General features: G+C 45.4%; 1 protein-coding gene across 1 annotated transcript in view; it reads right to left on the reverse strand.

The window, feature by feature from the left end:
• Positions 1–3,815: 3,815 nt before the first annotated feature.
• LOC121378117 overlaps positions 3,816–18,229 on the reverse strand; it is a 68,757-nt gene continuing 54,343 nt past the window's right edge. The window contains exons 8-11 of the mRNA XM_041506218.1: positions 10,846–12,407; positions 10,031–10,242; positions 6,893–7,110; positions 3,816–4,058 (exon numbers count right to left, since the gene is read on the reverse strand). Coding sequence (XP_041362152.1) covers positions 4,046–4,058; positions 6,893–7,110; positions 10,031–10,242; positions 10,846–12,407 — 2,005 coding nt within the window. The 3' untranslated portion in view covers positions 3,816–4,045. The remainder of the gene's footprint in view (positions 4,059–6,892; positions 7,111–10,030; positions 10,243–10,845; positions 12,408–18,229) is intronic.

Consider the following 18,229-nt stretch of genomic DNA (forward strand, 5'->3'; position numbering starts at 1 on the left):
CCATACAATCTCTCTCTCTCTCTCTCTCTCTCTCTCTCTCTCTCTCTCTCTCTCTCTATATATATATATATATACTCTTCAAAAAAAGAAACGCAAAAGGGTACAAATGGGTTATAACTCCGATTTTATGTTTCCTACCGGTTCATGCTTTGTAAATATAAGGTCATTGCATGTCCCAAACACATTCCCACGGTTACATTCGATAAAACGCAGCTACTGTACAATAAAGTTCCAAAATGTGAATATTCGCAAAAACGCAGCCACGTGCAAACCATGTCACCACTGCACGTGCGTTGTCTGCACGTGCAACATGAACACCGACAGTATAAAAGTGCAGGGTGTTCGCTTGCCTGGCCTCTGTATCTGGCCGACAGTTGACAATCCTGGACATGCCACGTCTCAGTGAACCGCAGAGAAACAATGCCATCGGCCGACTAGACGCAGGCGAATCCAGAACGGCCGTTGCCAGGGCATTCCATGTGTCCCCAAGCACCATCTCCAGACTGTGGGACCGTTATCAGCAACATGGATCAACACGTGACCTCCCTAGATCCGGTCGACCACGGGTCACTACCCCCGGGCAGGACCGCTACATCCGGGTACGCCACCTTCGGGAACGATTGACTACTGCCACCTCCACAGCCGCAGCAATACCAGGTTTGCGCAGGATATCCGACCAGACCGTACGGAACCGCCTACGTAAGGTAGGAATTCGTGCCAGACGTCCAGTTCGAGGTGTCATATTAACACCACAACACCGTCGACTCCGACTGCAGTGGTGCCAGATTCATCGACAATGGCCTCAACTGCGATGGAGACAGGTGTGGTTCAGTGACGAGTCCCGATTTCTGCTCCGACGTCATGATGGAAGATGTCGCGTGTATAGGCGTCGTGGTGAACGTTATGCGGCAAACTGCGTGCAGGAAGTGGACAGATTCGGCGGGGGTAGTGTCATGGTGTGGGCAGCCATCTCACACACTGGCAGAACTGACCTGGTCCACGTGCAGGGCAACCTGAATGCACAGGGCTACATTGACCAGATCCTCCGGCCACACATCGTTCCAGTTATGGCCAACGCCAACGCAGTGTTCCAACATGACAACGCCAGGCCTCACACAGCACGTCTCACAACGGCTTTCCTACAGAACAACAACATTAATGTCCTTCCTTGGCCATCGATATCACCGGATTTGAACCCAATTGAGCATCTATGGGACGAGTTGGACCGACGCCTCCGACAGCGACAACCACAGCCCCAGACCCTGCCCGAGCTGGCAGCAGCCTTGCAGGCCGAGTGGGCCACCATCCCCCGGGACGTCATCCGTACTCTGGTTGCTTCAATGGGCAGGCGGTGCCAGGCAGTTGTCAACACACGCGGAGGCCACACCCGGTATTGACTCCAGATGACCTTGACCTTGGTGGTGTGTCCTATCACTTACTTACAATGGACTAGAGTGAACAGTGAACAATCCTGCAACATTTGGTAATTATCGGACTCACCATTCAATAATTAAATCAATTCTCCAAATGTTACGACAATGTGGTTTTGCGTTTCTTCTTTTGAAGAGTATATATATATATATATATATATTACTACTCAAAAGAATTTAAGGGTCAAACATTTATAACCAAATAAGTTTCAGAGTGTATTAGATTGATGATGTAAACTACACAAAAAAAAAAATTTATTGTTCCATATTTACAAAAAACCACAAATAAATGTCACTGTATACAAGAAAGTCACATGACATGCTGTCAAAGTTGAAGGTTGTCAAACATGGATTTTACACATTAGAACATTCGTTTAATAGTGTGTGAATCCACCCCTGGCGCGAATACACTCGACACATCGTTGCCTCATGCTGTTGATCAGACGTCTGAAGAACTCTTGGGGAATGGCCTGCCACTCTGCCATAAGAAGTTGACCCAGATCATGAAGGTTGGCCGGAGGGGCATGGTTATCCCGAACTCTCCTGCCTAATTCGTCCCAGGCGTGCTCTTTTGGGGCCAAGTCAGGCGAATATGCTGGCCAATCCATCCTGGCGATACCTTGTTGTCTGAGAAAGTCCGTTACCACCCTGGCGCGGTGGGGTCTGGCATTGTCATCCTGCACAACTGCCCCGCCGCTAATCTGCTGAAGGCCTGGGAGAACCAACGGCCGGATAATCTCATTCAGATAGCGGATTCCATTCAGATTGCCATCCACCACATAGAGGGGGGTCCTGTGGTGGATAGAGATGCCGCCCCACACCATGACGCTGCCACCACCGAAACGGTGACGTTGTCTAACGTTAACGTCAGCGAAGCGCTCCCCAGGACGTCTGTAGACACGAACCCGACCGTCGTTGAACTGGAGACTAAACCTGGACTCATCAGTGAACATCACTCGACCCCACTGAACACGTTGCCACCGCAGATGAAGCGTGCACCAGTGACGTCTGGCCGTTCTGTGACGTGGTAGGAGTGGTGGTCGAACAGCCTGGCGACGGCAGCGTAGATTATTGGCTCTCAGACGATTGCGTATGGTTTGATCAGACACTCGAGTTCCAGTCGCAGTCCGCAGATTGTCACGTAATCGGCGTGCAGTGGTTGTGCGTTGACTAGAGCCATATTGGTGATGTAGCGGTCCTCTCTATTTGTTGTGCTTCGGGGTCTTCCCGAACGTGGACGATTTCGAACAGAATTCGTTGCTTGGTACTGTTGCCACAGTCGGCCAACGACACTGACTGACACCAAGTCTCAGAGCAACATTTCTTTGCGTATTGCCATCCTGAAGCCAAGCAATAGACCTTCCTCGATCTTCGATAGTCCGTTGACGTCGTACCATTGTCAAATTTGGAGTGTGCACCGTACACGAACGCAAGCTCCAATTATACGGAAATTCAGCATTGGGAACATGGAATACACATGCAAAGCGTGCAAATGAAGCGCTTTGTGAAAAAGCAAGTTATGGGCACTTAGCAGACCTTTCGCTTTCGCCCTAATTTACGTGCAAATGTAAGCATGTTTTCGCCATTAGAACTAGTCGACAGTGTCAATGACAGTGGATTTTAATTCATTTATGGGTTGCTTAGACCCACTTTCGTCAAAATGGAACAATACCATGCGTGACATTATGGTCTAGCTAATATAATTGACATTCAGAAAATAATGACGAAAATATCGTCTGACCCTTAAATTCTTTTGAGTAGTATATATATATATATATATATATATATATATATATATATATATATATATATATAGTACCATTTGGCACGTGTTTATATCCTAGATCCACTGAAGGTTCACGCACGTCAATCATGGGCACATCATCTGAATGTCCCGTCGCGTGTATCCAAACCAAACCATGTTACACTGTTCTAGAGAGAGAAGACGAGACTAGCTGTAGCAATACCTTTACTTGGTTTACCCATACACACAAACCATGTTACACTGTTCTAGAGAGAGAAGACGAGACTAGCTGTAGCAATACCTTTACTTGGTTTACCCATACACTCACACCATGTCACACTGTTCTAGAAAGAGAAGACGAGACTAGCTGTAGCAATATCTTTACTTGGTTTACCCATACACCCAAACCATGTTACACCGTTCTAGAAAGAGAAGACGAGACTAGCTGTAACAATACCTTTACTTGGTTTACCCATACACACACACCATGTTACACCGTTCTAGAAAGAGAAGACAAGACTAGCTGTAACAATACCTTTACTTGGTTTACCCATACACATAAACACATACACAAGTCAACGATGGTAGCAAAGTAGTCCGCGTCAGGTTACACTGTTCTAGAAAGAGAAGACAAGACTAGCTGTAACAATACCTTTACTTGGTTTACCCATACACACAAACACATACACAAGTCAACGATGGTAGCAAAGTAGTCCGCGTCAGGTTATTCTGTTCTGAAGTGTATCGGTGTTATCAGGATTTAACAGGTGGAAATACGAATTGACGCACGGGCAGTTAGTGTGGCACATGTTCTCTCACCAGCGGCCATGTTTGACCGTGACCTCTTTGTCCAAGTGAGGGTCCTCGAAGGTCATGACATCATGCTGAAAGATTAAACAAAATTAAATTAAAATATGTAGGCTTGTTAGCACAAAAGCGCACAAAAATAGTGACCAAGGCATATACTATGGGCCACAATCCAATCCATTGCTATAGAGAATAATATCAGGTAGCTAAAACTGATACAGCAATCACGATATATAGTATGTAATACTATGAATTTATAATTACTACAATCATTCACCTTTGAAGTAAATGTGATACAAAATGGCGGGTTAAGCTGCAAATTTCAGACATAAAGTAACGCGTCTTAGTTGTGAACAAACATGTTCATCCTCATTTTACTGGTGTTAACCTCACAAACAACAGTAGCTGGTACACTGGTGTTAAGCCTCACAAACAACAGTAGCTGGTACACTGGTGTTAAGCCTCACAAACAACAGTAGCTGATACACTGGTGCTAAGTCTCACAAACAACAGTAGCTGGTACACTGGTGCTAAGTCTCAAAAACAACAGTAGCTGATACACTGGTGTTAAGCCTCACAAACAACAGTAGCTGGTACACTGGTGCTAAGTCTCAAAAACAACAGTAGCTGATACACTGGTGTTAACCTCACAAACAACAGTAGCTGATACACTGGTGCTAAGCCTCACAAACAACAGTAGCTGGTACACTGGTGCTAAGCCTCACAAACAACAGTAGCTGATACACTGGTGTTAACCTCACAAACAACAGTAGCTGGTACACTGGTGCTAAGTCTCACAAACAACAGTAGCTGGTACACTGGTGCTAAGCCTCACAAACAACAGTAGCTGGTACACTGGTGCTAAGCCTCACAAACAACAGTAGCTGGTACACTGGTGCTAAGCCTCACAAACAACAGTAGCTGGTACACTGGTGCTAAGCCTCACAAACAACAGTAGCTGGTACACTGGTGCTAAGTCTCACAAACAACAGTAGCTGGTACACTGGTGTTAACCTCACAAACAACAGTAGCTGATACACTGGTGCTAAGTCTCACAAACAACAGTAGCTGGTACACTGGTGCTAAGCCTCACAAACAACAGTAGCTGATACACTGGTGTTAACCTCACAAACAACAGTAGCTGATACACTGGTGTTAACCTCACAAACAACAGTAGCTGGTACACTGGTGCTAAGCCTCACAAACAACAGTAGCTGATACACTGGTGTTAACCTCACAAACAACAGTAGCTGGTACACTGGTGCTAAGTCTCACAAACAACAGTAGCTGGTACACTGGTGCTAAGCCTCACAAACAACAGTAGCTGATACACTGGTGTTAACCTCACAAACAACAGTAGCTGGTACACTGGTGCTAAGTCTCACAAACAACAGTAGCTGGTACACTGGTGCTAAGTCTCAAAAACAACAGTAGCTGATACACTGGTGTTAACCTCACAAACAACAGTAGCTGATACACTGGTGCTAAGCCTCACAAACAACAGTAGCTGGTACACTGGTGCTAAGCCTCACAAACAACAGTAGCTGATACACTGGTGTTAACCTCACAAACAACAGTAGCTGATACACTGGTGCTAAGCCTCACAAACAACAGTAGCTGGTACACTGGTGATAAGCCTCACAAACAACAGTAGCTGATACACTGGTGTTAACCTCACAAACAACAGTAGCTGGTACACTGGTGTTAACCTCACAAACAACAGTAGCTGGTACACTGGTGCTAAGCCTCACAAACAACAGTAGCTGGTACACTGGTGTTAACCTCACAAACAACAGTAGCTGGTACACTGGTGCTAAGTCTCACAAACAACAGTAGCTGGTACACTGGTGCTAAGCCTCACAAACAACAGTAGCTGGTACACTGGTGTTAACCTCACAAACAACAGTAGCTGGTACACTGGTGCTAAGTCTCACAAACAACAGTAGCTGGTACACTGGTGTTAAGCCTCACAAACAACAGTAGCTGGTACACTGGTGCTAAGTCTCACAAACAACAGTAGCTGGTACACTGGTGCTAAGCCTCACAAACAACAGTAGCTGGTACACTGGTGCTAAGCCTCACAAACAACAGTAGCTGGTACACTGGTGCTAAGCCTCACAAACAACAGTAGCTGATACACTGGTGTTAACCTCACAAACAACAGTAGCTGGTACACTGGTGTTAACCTCACAAACAACAGTAGCTGGTACACTGGTGCTAAGCCTCACAAACAACAGTAGCTGGTACACTGGTGTTAACCTCACAAACAACAGTAGCTGGTACACTGGTGCTAAGTCTCACAAACAACAGTAGCTGGTACACTGGTGCTAAGCCTCACAAACAACAGTAGCTGGTACACTGGTGCTAAGCCTCACAAACAACAGTAGCTGGTACACTGGTGCTAAGTCTCACAAACAACAGTAGCTGATACACTGGTGTTAAGTCTCACAAACACCAGTAGCTGATACACTGGTGTTAACCTCACAAACAACAGTAGCTGGTACACTGGTGCTAAGCCTCACAAACAACAGTAGCTGGTACACTGGTGTTAAGCCTCACGCCAAAACCCCTCACTATAGTCTATGGTTGGTAAAAATTAAACTAGCAAAGTACACTAGACTAAAATTTGAAGAGATCAATATTACATATTATAATTATCATAATGAAATTACCCATAACGCCTGTCAATTCTCTCCTCTGTCCCCCACCTCTTCGCCCCTAACACGCTACTTATGACCATGATACTACTACATGTTCTTACCCCCCCCCCCCCCGCCGTAATACGCTACTTATGACCATGATGCTACTATATGTTCTTACCCCCCCCCTCCCCCCGCCCGTAATACGCTACTTATGACCATGATACTACTATATGTTCTTACCCCCCACCCGCCCCTAACACACAACTTACCAGCCCGCCTTCCCGCCAGTCGGGTCTCCTTCGGCTAAAACTCGAACAATGAACTCTCCCTCGTGGGACTGCGCCACGTAGTACGGAACGACGAAGTAACATCCGGGGTCTACGTCGAATCTCGAGTGAATCTCGCGCATCTCCGACTTCCCGTCCACCTCGCCAATCAGCTGCAGCTTAGACACGTGACGCTTCTCGTCTCGATCCGGGTGCTTTGCCTTCGCGATTATCAAACATAAAACAAGAAAACTGTCATTCTTTTTGTAGATAAATGGCAGTGCCGTGAGTTTTTAAAAGTCACACAACTAAATTATAAGAACTAAGTTGAAAATACATTCAGTGAAGGTGATTTAGGCCTACGGCTTTCACTCGAATTTAGCCAGTGCATCACCACTGGTATATCAAAGGCCGTGGTATGTGCCATCCTGTTTGTGGGAGGGTGTATATACAAAAATCCCTTTTTTTTGCGGGTTTACTATCAAACACTATGTCAGAATTACCAAATGTTTGATATCCATTAGCCGATAACAAATATATCAATGTGCTCAAATGGTGTTGTTAAGCAAAACAAAAATTAGTTGACTTGAAATTATGGGAGATAACTCTCGTGTATGATGCATCGCTTATGCCAATGCCAACGAAAGAAAAGTGTTTTATTTAACGACGCACACAACACATTTTATTTACGGTTATATGGCGTCAGACATATGGTTAAGGACCACACAGATATAGAGGAAACCCGCTGTCGCCACTACATGGGCTACTCTTCCGATTGGCAGCAAGGGATCTTTTATTTGCGCTTCCCACAGGCAGGATAGCACAAACCATGGCCTTTGTTGAACCAGTTATGGATCACTGGTCAGTGCAAGTGGTTTACACCTACCCACTGACCCTTGCGGAGCACTCACTCAGGGTTTGGAATCGGTATCTGGATTAAAAATCCCATGCCTCGACTGGGATCCGAACCCAGTACCTACCAGCCTGTAGACCGATGGCCTGCCACGACGCCACCGAGGCCGGTCCAATGCCAACGAGATGTTTTAAATTGTCTGTAAAATTAGTTACTTTCTGTTTCATTCACAAGACTTTAATCAGTAGAGGGGCCGTTACCCTATGGTTGCCTTGTGATACTGCCACCCGGCTGTCGTCATGCTAGTCATAACTGACTACGATCAACCGTAGTTACGATCTTTTCTGGAACAGTGTCCAAGTACATGCTTTTTTGTTGTTGTTGTTGTTTGTTTAACGACACCACTAGACTCGTAGAGCACACTAATTTATGAATAATCGGTTAAATTTAGTAATTTTTGACGTGAGGTTTTAGAGGAAAAACCCCTATATTTTCCATTAGCAAAAATGAATCTTTTTAATAAATTTTCCAACAAACACGACAGCACGTACCACGTCCTTTGGAACTGGAAAAAGCCAATCAATGAAATGGGTCCACTGAGGTAATTCGATCCTACGCTGCAAGTGCGTGTGCAGGAACGTTAGCAGGGGCCGGGTGTAGAATGTAGCGAACGAAGTTAATTGGAGGGGGTGGGGGGGGGGGGGGGTCGAAGTATGCACCCACTGAAAATGCATTGGAAAAAAAGAGGAAACTTTGCTTGAAAAGCGTGGAGGAGGAGGAGGATGGAACCCCTGAAACCCACCCCTGTACACGCGCCTGGCGCCTCTGGTAAACGCTCTACCGAATGAGCCAGATTCCGCCCCTAGGCTGGCGACGCTGCACAGTATGGATCTGGTTAATCGACGTTAAGTACCGCAAAGTCGGTCGTAAGAGAAAACTCGGAATTGCATGTGTGTCAGTGCACAGTGAGTTTGCTAATCATCATTAATATTGCTATATTTGCAACGTCAAAAAACAACACTGATATGGGACAACTCGGAGCTGCGGGAGAAAACGTGATCGCGCTGCTATGGCAACAAATCAAAGAAATCCATTAAGTATTCCGTGACAAGCGTCTGTTCATATCAGATGTATACTCATCTCCAATAAAAACGCACCACCCAATTTTCCGTTGTTCCAATCGCTTGTTTGAGTTTGCTGTAACGTTAGGGACACACTACCAACTGCCAGCAGAAAGTTGGCCAACTTTGTCTCTCACAACTTCTACAACTGTCCATTGGCTAGTGTGAACGCTGTTAATTACAACTCGATTATCGTCGTATAATCTATTAGTTGTTAGTCTGAACGCTGTTAATTACAACTCGATTATCGTCGTATAATCTATTAGTTGTTAGTTTGAACGCTGTTAATTACAACTCGATTATCGTCGTATAATCTATTAGTTGTTAGTCTGAACGCTGTTAATTACAACTCGATTATCGTCGTATAATCTATTAGTTGTTAATCAGAGCGCACCCGTCGTAAGTCGCGAGTTGGGGGAATTAAACCAGCCGTCAAGTTGGCCAACTTGGTCGTAACAGTTGACAGTGTGAGCCGAGCACTAGACACACAATAAGCCTAACTCTGGAACGCAAGTGTTGGGTGTTAGTGATCGCCTACCACAATACACCCAGCTATAGGAATGTGTTATTATTTCTTCTCTTACGCTTTTTACAACCACACAACCGGCCTCGGTGGCGCAGTGGGTAAGCCATCGGACTACAGGCTGGTAGGTACGGGATTCGCATCCCGGTACCGGCTCCAACCCAGAGCGAGTTCTTAAGGCCACTAAACATTCTTTTCTCTCAGTAACAACAACTAACCCACTGTCCTGGACGGACAGCACAGGTAGCTGAGGTGTGTGCCCAGGACAGCGTGCTTGAACCGTAATTGGATATAAGCACGAAAATAAGTTGAATTGAAACAACTACACATCTGCATTTTCAAAGGAGATCAGTATGTGTTAAAGGTATGCGCGCCCCTAAGTGCAATAGCCGAATATTCGGTGATGTAGTGGTTAATCTATCAGTTTTAAGGCTAGTAGGTACTGGGTTTGCGTCCCACTTCGGATATTGTTTTTACGGGTCTTTGTGAATAGAAAATGAGATAATTGTTCTGGAAATGATACTTAAATTTCGACAAATACTCTCACCGCCACGTTGTTACATATCCTGAGATAGCTCTCTTCCTAGAGTATTACCTAATAATTGTTGTTTTGTTAACCCACCCCAAATACAATGCCACGCTACCTTGTAGAGACAAAATCCTATGGGGACGAGTAGACTGTTGGCGGTTGACGGTCCGTGACGGTAATCCTGTAACACCGAGATGAGCACGTGACGCTTCCCCTGCATTCCCACTGTGACGGAATCGGTGACGTCAGTCTTAGCAACAGCGAACATGATTCGCGGATTCTTCGAGTGCTCGTCAAGATTACTTCTTGAGATCCCTCTCCTGGTTTCTGTTGGGGGAGAATACAAGAATCCATCATATATGCGGCCATGTGGGATAGCAAACGTAGGCCTACAGCTGAACTGGAGAATAGTTCGACCTGGGACGGTGTTTGTGGAGTCCTAAGATAGAAGTTTTCGCCACCGAGGGTGTAGGCCTACGTTTTCTATCCCAAACTCTGCAATTGCCCACGGCAATCGACAGTGCCGTGCAGACTGCCTTACAGTTTTTAATTCTCCGTGGTACATTTTTTGTCTTGGACTATATTCGATATTTTTTTCAACTGCATGTTGTATTTTGCCGTACACATTTTCTTAATTGCAGGGCTTGGCATCCCCTATGTCAGCATATAATGGGCTATTTGTCTCTCATCCATTCGACGAGGGGTTCACAATTAATGTGATAATTATGTTTTTATTATTCTTGATATGGTGCATTCTTAAGCATTAATACAAATTAAATTTATAAACTGAAACGGAGAGAGAGAGAGAGAGAGAGAGAGAGAGAGAGAGAGAGAGAGAGAGAGAGAGAGAGAGAGAGAGAGAGAGGGGGGGGGGGATTCATATACCTAGAATTCGTCAACTTATATGTACACACTACATATTACACGTACTTGTCCATCTTCCTTTGTGATCGACAATGCAGCTCCAGCGACTGTGCGCCTTGAAGTAGTCCGCCTTGATGGCCAGGAAGTTGCTTTGTGTGAGCGAGCTGAGAGAACCAGTGGACAGGTTCCTATGGAGCGGGGCGCTCATGGGTCGACCGGCAGTGTCGTCTATCGACAGCTGAGACCGGATGTGAATCGAGATCTCGGACGCGCTGTAGCAGCTCCGCGCATCCGAGTGAACCGTCGAAACCGAGGTTGCGCTGTCGAGGCGCCGCCTGCCGGGAAACTCCGTATGATGCTGCTGCTGCTGCTGCTGCTGCTGCTGCTGCTGCGGCGTCGACGACCGTCTGCTGGCGTTGGCCGCTCCGCCTTTGTTGGGCAGGTGAAGGGCCGAGTTCGACAAATGGGGCAGGCTGATCTTGCGGGCGAAACACTGGTGGTCGTGCTTTGATTGGCGTAAATTTGGCACCGATGGTTGCTGCTTCTCCGCCCGCCTGTGACGTCGAGATATCACATGCTGCGCAGGCGCGTCACGTGACGCCCTGTCCACGTGACTGTATTTATTTGACACGCACGATTTGGTCTCGGGGTCCATGGCACAGTTTTGCGAAGTCTTTTGGGCGACGTCGACGAAGGCCGCTTCTACATTTCTGTTTACACAGGGGTCCGTGTTGATGTAACCGTTGTTGTCAGACGCCCGGGGGCAGCTTTCCGCCACACCGGTCTTTTTCCGTCCCAAAAAGCCAGGCGAGAATTTCGAAACTAGTGAAGTGTGACTTTTTACTCCATTTAAAATCTGTTCTTTCTCTGGGTGCGTCCTCGCACAGGTATCGGAATTCACAATCTGCCCTGTTGCGTCTGTCACGCGTGTTTTTCTTTTTTCAACAACGAAGTTCGAGTACGTCCTTTCGAATTTCCCAGTGTCTTCTGCTTTCTTTACAACACGACTTTCGGTTGCACGTGAAGCTAACGCGCCACAACACGGCGTATGATGAGCCAACGAGTAATCGACATTCTCTCTAGCACCGTCGTTTGAAACAACAGAAACATCAGCCTTTGTGGAAAACTTGCCATCTTCTTCTGTTGTTGTTAGTGGTGGTGGTGGTGGTGCACCAGGATCCAGTTCGATTACCAACACCTCACCGTCAGCGTCCGTGTCTACTAAACACTCTTTACGATCGTCAATATCCGGATCGTCGACGGCGTTCTGGGGCGTCACGGCCACCAGCGGAGAGACCCGAGAGCTAGCGGAACCCGCTGCCGCCTCAGCGCTTCTGTTCATGACGTTGCCTAGATATGGCGCGGAGGGCCTCTTGTACTGGCTGGCCGCCTGTGTGGGCGTGGCGTGCTGGGCCTGCCTGACGGACGCGCTGCTGGGGGCGAGGTAGCGCCGCTCCACGTTCAGCCCCTCCTGGCTGTACGGCTCCTGCGAGCTGATGATGATGAGGCCGCCGAAGTTGCACCGGAAGTCCTCCATCTGCAGCCAGTACTCGTCGTCCTCCTTCCGGGTTAGAGGTCGATATTTGTCCATGAACTCGGCGTTGATCATGTCCCACGACAGAGTGTCGCTGGCAGAGATAAAACAGTGAAATATGTCAATAAATGATAATTTGTGACACTTTACTTAACTTTTATTGAACATCACATGTGCAACAGTGACATCTTTGTGTATGAGATTAAACGTGTTAGAAATAGCAAGCAATTGATCGCTTGTTTATTAGTCATTAAATACTGTAGCATTTGTATATTTCAGTCTATTTAGATGGCACTTGACATACACAATTTAATTATAAAGACCACTATTTTCATTTGATATCCTTTCGAATTCGAAAATTTATAGATTCGTGTCGTTACAAAATTTTGTAATGTAATAAAATAACAAACAGCCATACCACCTGTTCATAAATCGCATTTTAGTTGTAAAATAACACACCTAATTTATGTTTTGAAATCAAGGATTTGAACAGGGTAAAGACAACGAACATAAGCCATAAATATAAAACAGACAAATGAATAAAAGAACGAAAAAACGAAAGAGTATATAGCTTTATGGAGACAGAAATGTTCAGTTTTGATCACATACTAATAGAGACAGACACAGATATAGTCAAGGCCAAGTCCAATGCATGTTACAATAGAATGTTTTAACACATCACCCGACCAGTGGCGCAACGGGGGGGGGGGGGGGGGGGGGGGGGGGGGGGCGTGTGTGTAGCATGGGTTCCATGCCCCCCAATCAACCTTTTTCTCACTGTATTAAATTTGATCAAATCACGCACACACACACACACAGATAGAGAGACACACACACACACACACGCGCGCGCACGCGCGCGCGCACACACACACACACAATATGGGTTCCCCATATAAACTACCTTCGACCCCTCCCTTCCCCCAATCCGCGCTTGCCTTACCGCGAGTGGGTATTTTCGTTATCATTAACGAAACATTAAAATTAAAATTAATTAAAACAAACAAAAAACGTGTTCATTCATAAAAATGCGACCTTGATAAGAATGGGTGCGATCGATGTTAATAACTAAGGCTCGTCTGTTTTTCTCCAACCTGGAGAACACAAGAACGTCTACACAATCTAATTAAAATTAGCTCCACTATTACATGTGGATCTAAAGACAGCCAGTTGGAGCTCATGTCCACCAATCAAAACCTTACTTGCAGAATCCTGCCAGTGATTTAAAAATAATTTGAAAACATTCCGAATTATTCTGAGGGTATACGACATGTTTCGTGTAAATTACGAATGCCTTGAAACATGTTTTATTTTATAAAATAAATAATTTGTAATGTAAAACTGAAGACTGATTTATTTATTTTTTAATTTTATAAATAAATAAATAATTTTTAATGTAAAATTGAAGACTGATAACCCACCCCGTACGTATTGGTATGGTTCGCTGTACTGCTGCCACTAAAATAGACTCGCCCGATATTTTTAGAATTTGTATGCTCCCAAATAACGTTATAAAAGGCAAAGTGTGATTGGTCAATATTTAAATTATTATTTACAGACGAAATGTTACCTGGACATTGGGGACTACGCAGTGTTGTTAGTTTTAAATCACTGGCAGGATTCTGCAAGTAAGGTTTTGATTGGTGGACATGAGATCCAACTGGCTGTCTTTAGATCCACATGTAATAGTGGAGCTAATTTTAATTAGATTGACGTCTACACTGTCGGTAAACTCGCGAGTCTCAACCACTCTCACCAAGTAATTATCGAACACAACTGTCTACAAGCACTATCGGACCGGCCTCGGTGGCGTCGTGGCGTCGTGATTTTTAATCCAGATACCGACTCCAAACCGTGACTGAGTGCTCCGCAAGGCTTAGTGGGTAGGTGTAAACCACTTGCACTGACCAGTGATCCATAACTAGTTCAACAAAGGCCATGGTTTGTGCTATCCTGCCTGTGGGAAGCGCAAATGAAAGATCCCTTGCTGTCTGTCGTAAAAGAGTAGCCTATGTGGCGACAGCGGGTTTCCTCTGAACAAAAACCAGTGTCAAAATGACCATATGTTTTACGTCCAATAGCCGTTGATAAGATAAAAAATCAATGTGCTCTAGTGGCGTCGTTAAATAAAAGAAACTTTTTACTTTACATGCACTATCGGAGTCTTGTCGCCATTTTGTTTTAGTGAACTGTATAACAATTTCACAAAGCGTTCCTCTTTAAGAGATTCGTACAGTGTAGATAGTGTAGACGTTTTTCTCGATCCCTCGACGAACAAACTACGAATATGTTCCCATAAAGACGTGTTTTTTATTTATTTATTTTCCTGTCCTGGACGGAGGAACCGGCTGAGGCCGGTACTTGTGCCCAGGACAGGCGTGCGCTACAACAGCTTGCTCTGAATGTGCACATTAATCATTTTAGAATTATAATTATTTATTTATTTATTTAATTTTAATTTTAATTTTTTGTTCTCAGTCAGGGTCAGTCTGCGTCGACGTATTACACATTTTATGGAAACCTGGCACGACTTAAACTGGAGACTTGCAGGTAAAACCAAAACCAAAGAATGCTGCGTCACAGGAAGAAAACTATGATCTACTCTAAACGCGTATTTAGTCAAAACTATAGGAAATCATTTTTCGGTGTGTTGTGGGTGGGAGTGGGCGTGTTGGGGTGGGGATGGACGTGTTGGGGTGGGGGTGGGGATGGGCGTGTTGGGGTGATGGGCGTGTTAGGGGTGGGGTGGGGATGGGCGTGTTGAGGGGTGATGGGCGTGTTGTGGGTGGGGATTGGCGTGTTGGGGGTGGGGTGGGCGTGTTGGGGTGGATTGGCGGGAGGCAACTGTAGGAACGATAGCTTTTCAAATTTAATGAAAATTAAAACAAAAATAATTTCCAAAATATATATACTACTCAAAAGAATTTAAGGGTCAAAAATTTATAACCAAATAAGTTTCAGAGTGTATTAGATTGATGATGTAAAACTACACCAAATTTTTTATTTATTGTTCCATATTTACAAAAAACACAAATAAACGTCACTGTATACAAGAAAGTCACATGACATGCTGTCAAAGTTGAAGGTTGTCAAACATGGATTTTACACATTAGAACATTCATTTAATAGTGTGTGAATCCACCCCTGGCGCGAATACACTCGACACATCGTTGCCTCATGCTGTTGATCAGACGTCTGAAGAACTCTTGGGGAATGGCCTGCCACTCTGCCATAAGAAGTTGACCCAGATCATGAAGGTTGGCCGGAGGGGCATGGTTTCCCGAACTCTCCTGCCTAATTCGTCCCAGGCGTTCTCTATTGGGGTCAAGTCAGGCGAATATGCTAGCCAATCCATCCTGGCGATACCTTGTTGTCTGAGAAAGTCCGTTACCACCCTGGCGCGGTGGGGTCTGGCATTGTCATCCTGCAGAACTGCCCCGCCGCCAATCTGCTGAAGGCCTGGGAGAACCAACGGCCGGATAATCTCATTCAGATAGCGGATTCCATTCAGATTGCCATCCACCACATAGAGGGGGGTCCTGTGGTGGATAGAGATGCCGCCCCACACCATGACGCTGCCACCACCGAACCGGTGACGTTGTCTAACGTTAACGTCAGCGAAGCGCTCCCCAGGACGTCTGTAGACACGAACCCGATCGTCGTTGAACTGGAGACTAAACCTGGACTCATCAGTGAACATCACTCGACCCCACTGAACATGTTGCCACCGCAGATGAAGCATGCACCAGTGATGTCTGGCCGTTCTGTGACGTGGTAGGAGTGGTGGTCGAACAGCCTGGCGACGGCAGCGTAGATTATTGGCTCTCAGACGATTGCGTATGGTTTGATCAGACACTCGAGTTCCAGTCGCAGTCCGCAGATTGTCGCGTAATCGGCGTGCAGTGGTTGTGCGTTGACGTAGAGCCATATTGGTGATGTAGCGGTCCTCTCTATTTGTAGTGCTTCGGGGTCTTCCCGAACGTGGACGATTTCAAACAGAATTCGTTGCTTGGTACCGTTGCCACAGTCGGCCAACGACACTCTAACTGACACCAAGTCTCAGAGCGACATTTCTTTGCGTATTGCCATCCTGAAGCCAAGCAATAGCCCTTCCTCGATCTTCGATAGTCAGTTGAAGTCGTACCATTGTCGAATTTGGAGTGTGCACCGTACACGAACGCAAGCTCTAATTATACGGAAATTCAGCATTGGGAACATGGAATACACGTGCAAAGCGTGCAAATGAAGCGCTTTGTGAAAAAGCAAGTTATGGGCACTTAGCAGACCTTTCGCTTTCGCCCTAATTTACGTGCAAATGTAAGCATGTTTTCGCCATTAGAACTAGTCGACAGTGTCAATGACAGTGGATTTTACTTCATTTATGGGTTGCTTAGACCCACTTTCGTCAAATGGAACAATACCATGCGTGACATTATGGTCTAGCTAATATAATTGACATTCAGAAAATAATGTCGAAAATATCGTCTGACCCTTAAATTCTTTTGAGTAGTATATATCTCTATCGTTAAATAAAACATTTCTTTCTTTCTTTCTATTAGTATGTGGATGGTGCCCCAAAGGATCATTGTACAGTAGAAGATAGACTTTAAAGGAAACAATGACAGGTGGACAGACAGACGGGCAGACGGACGGACGCCGGACAAATCGGTATTAGAAAAGCTCCGCAGACGAACATTATTGCGGTGGTAAACATTTTTTTAATATACATTCAAAAATGATCTATTGTTTTGTGGAGGGTGCACCATATTAATCATTGTACCAAGTTTCAGAACAGTTCAATCAAAATTGTAGGAGAAGATACACTTCACATGAAACGTTGACGGACGGACAGACGAACCTACAGACGGACGGACGAACCTACAGACGGACGGACGGACGCGCGCCGGTCAAATCAGTATTAGAGAAGCTCCGCTGACGAACGTCATAGCGCAACTAATAATTGCATTATAAAATACAATGTATTTGGTTGATTCGTCCTTCCGTACATTCGGACACTTGCAGAGGCGGATCGGGGTGGGGGGTGGGGGGGGGGGGAGGGGCCCGGTCTCGAGCCCCCCCCACCCCCCTAAATTTTGAGACAGTTATTATTCTATTATATATTAATTTTCATTGTTTTACGATCCCTCTGCAAACCTCCCGCCAAAGTTTCCTTGGCATTCCGCCTCATGTCATTGCCCCCCCCCCCCCCCCCCCCCCCCCCTAAAATGGATTTTCTGGATCCGCCACTGACTTGTTTCAAGAAAATGAATGCAGGGAGATTTCCCCATTTACAAAAAGGGCTGGTTTCAGATATTATTTTGGAAGGGGCCTTAGAGAGTATAAAAAGGGCTGGTTTCAGATATTATTTAGGAAGGGGCCTTAGAGAGTATAAAAAGGGCTGGTTTCAGTTATTATTTTGGAAGGGGCCTTAGAGAGTATAAAAAGGGCTGGTTTCAGTTATTATTTTGTTAGGGGCCTCAGAGAGTATAAAATGGGCTGGTTTCAGATATTATTTTGGAAGGGGCCTTGTATAAAAAGGGCTGGTTTCAGATATTATTTTGGAAGGGGCCTTAGAGAGTATAAAAAGGGCTGGTTTCAGATATTATTTAGGAAGGGGCCTCAGAGAGTATAAAAAGAGATGGTTTCAGTTATTATTTTGTTAGGGGCCTCAGAGAGTATAAAAAGGGCTGGTTTCAGATATTATTTTGGAAGGGGCCTTAGAGAGTATAAAAAGGGCTGGTTTCAGATATTATTTTGTTAGGGGTCTCAGAGAGTATAAAAAGGGCTGGTTTCAGATATTATTTTGGAAGGGGCCTTAGAGAGTATAAAAAGGGCTGGTTTCAGATATTATTTTGTTAGGGGCCTTAGAGAGTATAAAAAGGGCTGGTTTCAGTTATTATTTTGGAAGGGGCCTTA

Source organism: Gigantopelta aegis, chromosome 7 (assembly GCF_016097555.1).
Source record: "Gigantopelta aegis isolate Gae_Host chromosome 7, Gae_host_genome, whole genome shotgun sequence".
Classification (NCBI taxonomy): domain Eukaryota; kingdom Metazoa; phylum Mollusca; class Gastropoda; order Neomphalida; family Peltospiridae; genus Gigantopelta; species Gigantopelta aegis.